We start from the raw sequence: 2312 nt of genomic DNA, 5'->3' as shown, positions 1-2312 counted from the left end.
TTTGTGAAAAAAATTCAAAAAATGGGCTAAAAATAAAAAAAATCGGGCGCTAGTGACCACGGCGCCAAGATTTACGGCGCCGAGCTGCCTGCCAAATCACCGCCACGTCAGCGTCGAGTCCAAGAGCTCGGCGCCAACAACTATGGTGCCGAGACGTGTAAGTTCGGCGCTAGCAACGATGGCGCCGAGCTAAGAGTCTAGATTTTAAAAAATTTTCTCCAGGGATATATTTGTGATTTTTTTTAAAAAAAGGGCTAAAAATAAAAAAAAATCGGTAGGATCGGTGGATCAGCGTAGGGCCCGTGCAGCCATGCATGGGCGATACTGCTGTACGCGGACTCGGTAAGGTGGATGCCGTCCCAGATGATGGCCTCGGACGGAGCTGCGCACGCGGTGGCTCCTGGCGTATCGCACGGTGCCTTCTGGTTTTGGTTGTACGGGCCGCCGCCTCCGCAACAGCTCACCAGGGTTGTGCTGCGGTTGAACCCTGCACAAGGATTTCAGAAACCTGCTCTCGAGTTTCAACAGACAAAAACTAGTCCTTTTGCTGAAATAGGAGCTCACCGAAATGATCAGGGTCCTGTAGAAATGCGACCATGGTCCGGTTGTGCTCGGCGAAGACGACCCTTGTGTGCGGGTACCTTCTCCGGAGCACGTCGACGCGTCGCCGGAGAAGTGCGTTGTGGTACTGCGATAGCCCGCTGTTGAAGCTTTTGAGGCAGCTGTACACAATTGTCGGCTTCACATGTCGGCTCCCCAGAAGCCGATTGTCATCCAATCGGGTACCCAGTGGCCGACAGGGTACTATATTGCCAACTCTTTTTTATCAAATGCTACATTTGCGATTAATCATTAAAAAATATTATTTAAAAAAAACCCGGGTGCGTCGCCTGTGTGACGGGCAGACAGCCGACGGGAACGATGTCCGCCACGACGATGTACTTTGCGCCGTGACGGATCAGCCTCTTCATGCGTGCAGATGCAGTTCGTCAACATATGCAGGCATGCGTTCATCATCTATGTTATGCTGTCGTAGCACATACATACCTCGACACCGATGGAAATGGTGTTGACAATTTCTGGAACAAACGATCTCGCTTGTTCCAGGGTCATGTTGGAGGCAATCAGCATGTTGAGGAAGTCGTTTCCTCCAAACTGGCCCATGATGAAGAGAGACTCGCCGAGGCAATCGCTGGATGCTGCATGTACACCTCCTTTGTTATTAGATGAGAAGCGCTGAACTTTCATTTCAGTCCTGGAACATGTATAGCTTCGATTCCTGGTGTGCTGCGGCAAAGCGATGGCTTCAGTTTCTCGAACCACCGGAGCTGATCTTTCAGGGAGCTGTTGATCGGAGGGACGACAGTGACGTTGTGCCCCTGGAGGTACGTCAGATTCAGAGCCGTAGCTCCGACCACCGCAAAGTTTACCCCAGTCGAGAAGTTCTGCCCCCTGGACAGCACCGGCGGCACGAAAGGTAAACCCAAAGCATCGGCTGCAAATTCCAGCGCCAGCAACGTCAGCTCGTGTATATATAATCATCACTCGGGTGAAGTAAAATAAATAAAACTAGCAGTGCCAGTGGTAATACTCGTACCAATGAAGTCTAGGACGATGCGGCCGTTAGTGGCGCGACCAGACGGGTGGCCGAAGAACGTCTCGCCGTAGGGTGGGTTCCTCAGGTTGACGCTCTCAAGGACGGGGTCTTCCCACCTGACCAGGTTGCCGGTGTCGGCGTACGAGTCGCCGAAGCTGAGTATGGAGGTCAAGCGCTTCTGCTCGGCGGAGTAGGCGATGCGAGGGCACGATAGGAGGGAGAGGAGGAGCAGGAATGGCGCCACCGCCACGCCCACGGGAAGAAGCCCCATGGTTGGGCCGCTTGCGCTTGGAACACAAGAGTGGCTTTTTGCTGATGCTGATCGAGTCTGATGCTCTGTGGTGCTTGGGGCGTGTGAGCTAATGCTTTGAAGATGTTGCTTCCATATAAATAGGGAGCGAGAGGCAGATTTATTGCACATCACTCCTCAAGGGCAAGTGGGCAACACGGCCGGCCGCGAAACTACGTAGAACTAAACGGTTCTTGTAACTGTTTTTGCCTTTGCTAGCTAGAGGGCAGAGACTAAAGGAGAATATAATTGGTGGAGATTGTGTTATATTGTATTGGGCCTCATGGGCTGATTATATAGAGTACATAGGATTAACACCTTCACGTGGTTAGACAATGTGGTACTATTCCTAGTTACTCTAACATCCCCCGCAGTCACAGCGGGAGCGCCGCAGACGGTGAGACTGGAGAAGAAGCTGAAGCTAAC

At 52.1% G+C, this 2312-nt stretch overlaps 1 protein-coding gene across 1 annotated transcript; it reads right to left on the bottom strand.

Annotated features, from left to right (window-relative positions):
- Positions 1-254: 254 nt before the first annotated feature.
- LOC136533322 (GDSL esterase/lipase At1g28600-like) lies at positions 255-1868 on the bottom strand. Its single transcript, XM_066525881.1, has 7 exons — positions 1598-1868; positions 1292-1495; positions 1048-1214; positions 900-965; positions 787-833; positions 565-722; positions 255-487 (listed from the first exon to the last, which is right to left on the bottom strand). The coding sequence occupies exons 1-7, from the start codon at positions 1866-1868 to the stop codon at positions 255-257; spliced, it is 1146 nt and encodes a 381-aa protein (XP_066381978.1).
- Positions 1869-2312: the final 444 nt, after the last annotated feature.

This window comes from Miscanthus floridulus, unplaced genomic scaffold, assembly GCF_019320115.1.
Source record: "Miscanthus floridulus cultivar M001 unplaced genomic scaffold, ASM1932011v1 fs_855_3_4, whole genome shotgun sequence".
Classification (NCBI taxonomy): domain Eukaryota; kingdom Viridiplantae; phylum Streptophyta; class Magnoliopsida; order Poales; family Poaceae; genus Miscanthus; species Miscanthus floridulus.
This window is presented reverse-complemented; position numbering and strand designations above follow the sequence as displayed.

Excerpts from the sequence above, each read along its gene's own strand:
- LOC136533322 (XM_066525881.1), bottom strand. The coding sequence starts at position 1,868 with ATGGGGCTTCTTCCCGTGGGCGTGGCGGTGGCGCCATTCCTGCTCCTC. Across the intron at positions 1,496-1,597 it reads CATCGTCCTAGACTTCATTG|CCGATGCTTTGGGTTTACCT; the intron begins GTACGAGTATTA and ends TGGAATTTGCAG. Across the intron at positions 488-564 it reads ACAGGACCCTGATCATTTCG|GGTTCAACCGCAGCACAACC; the intron begins GTGAGCTCCTAT and ends ATCCTTGTGCAG.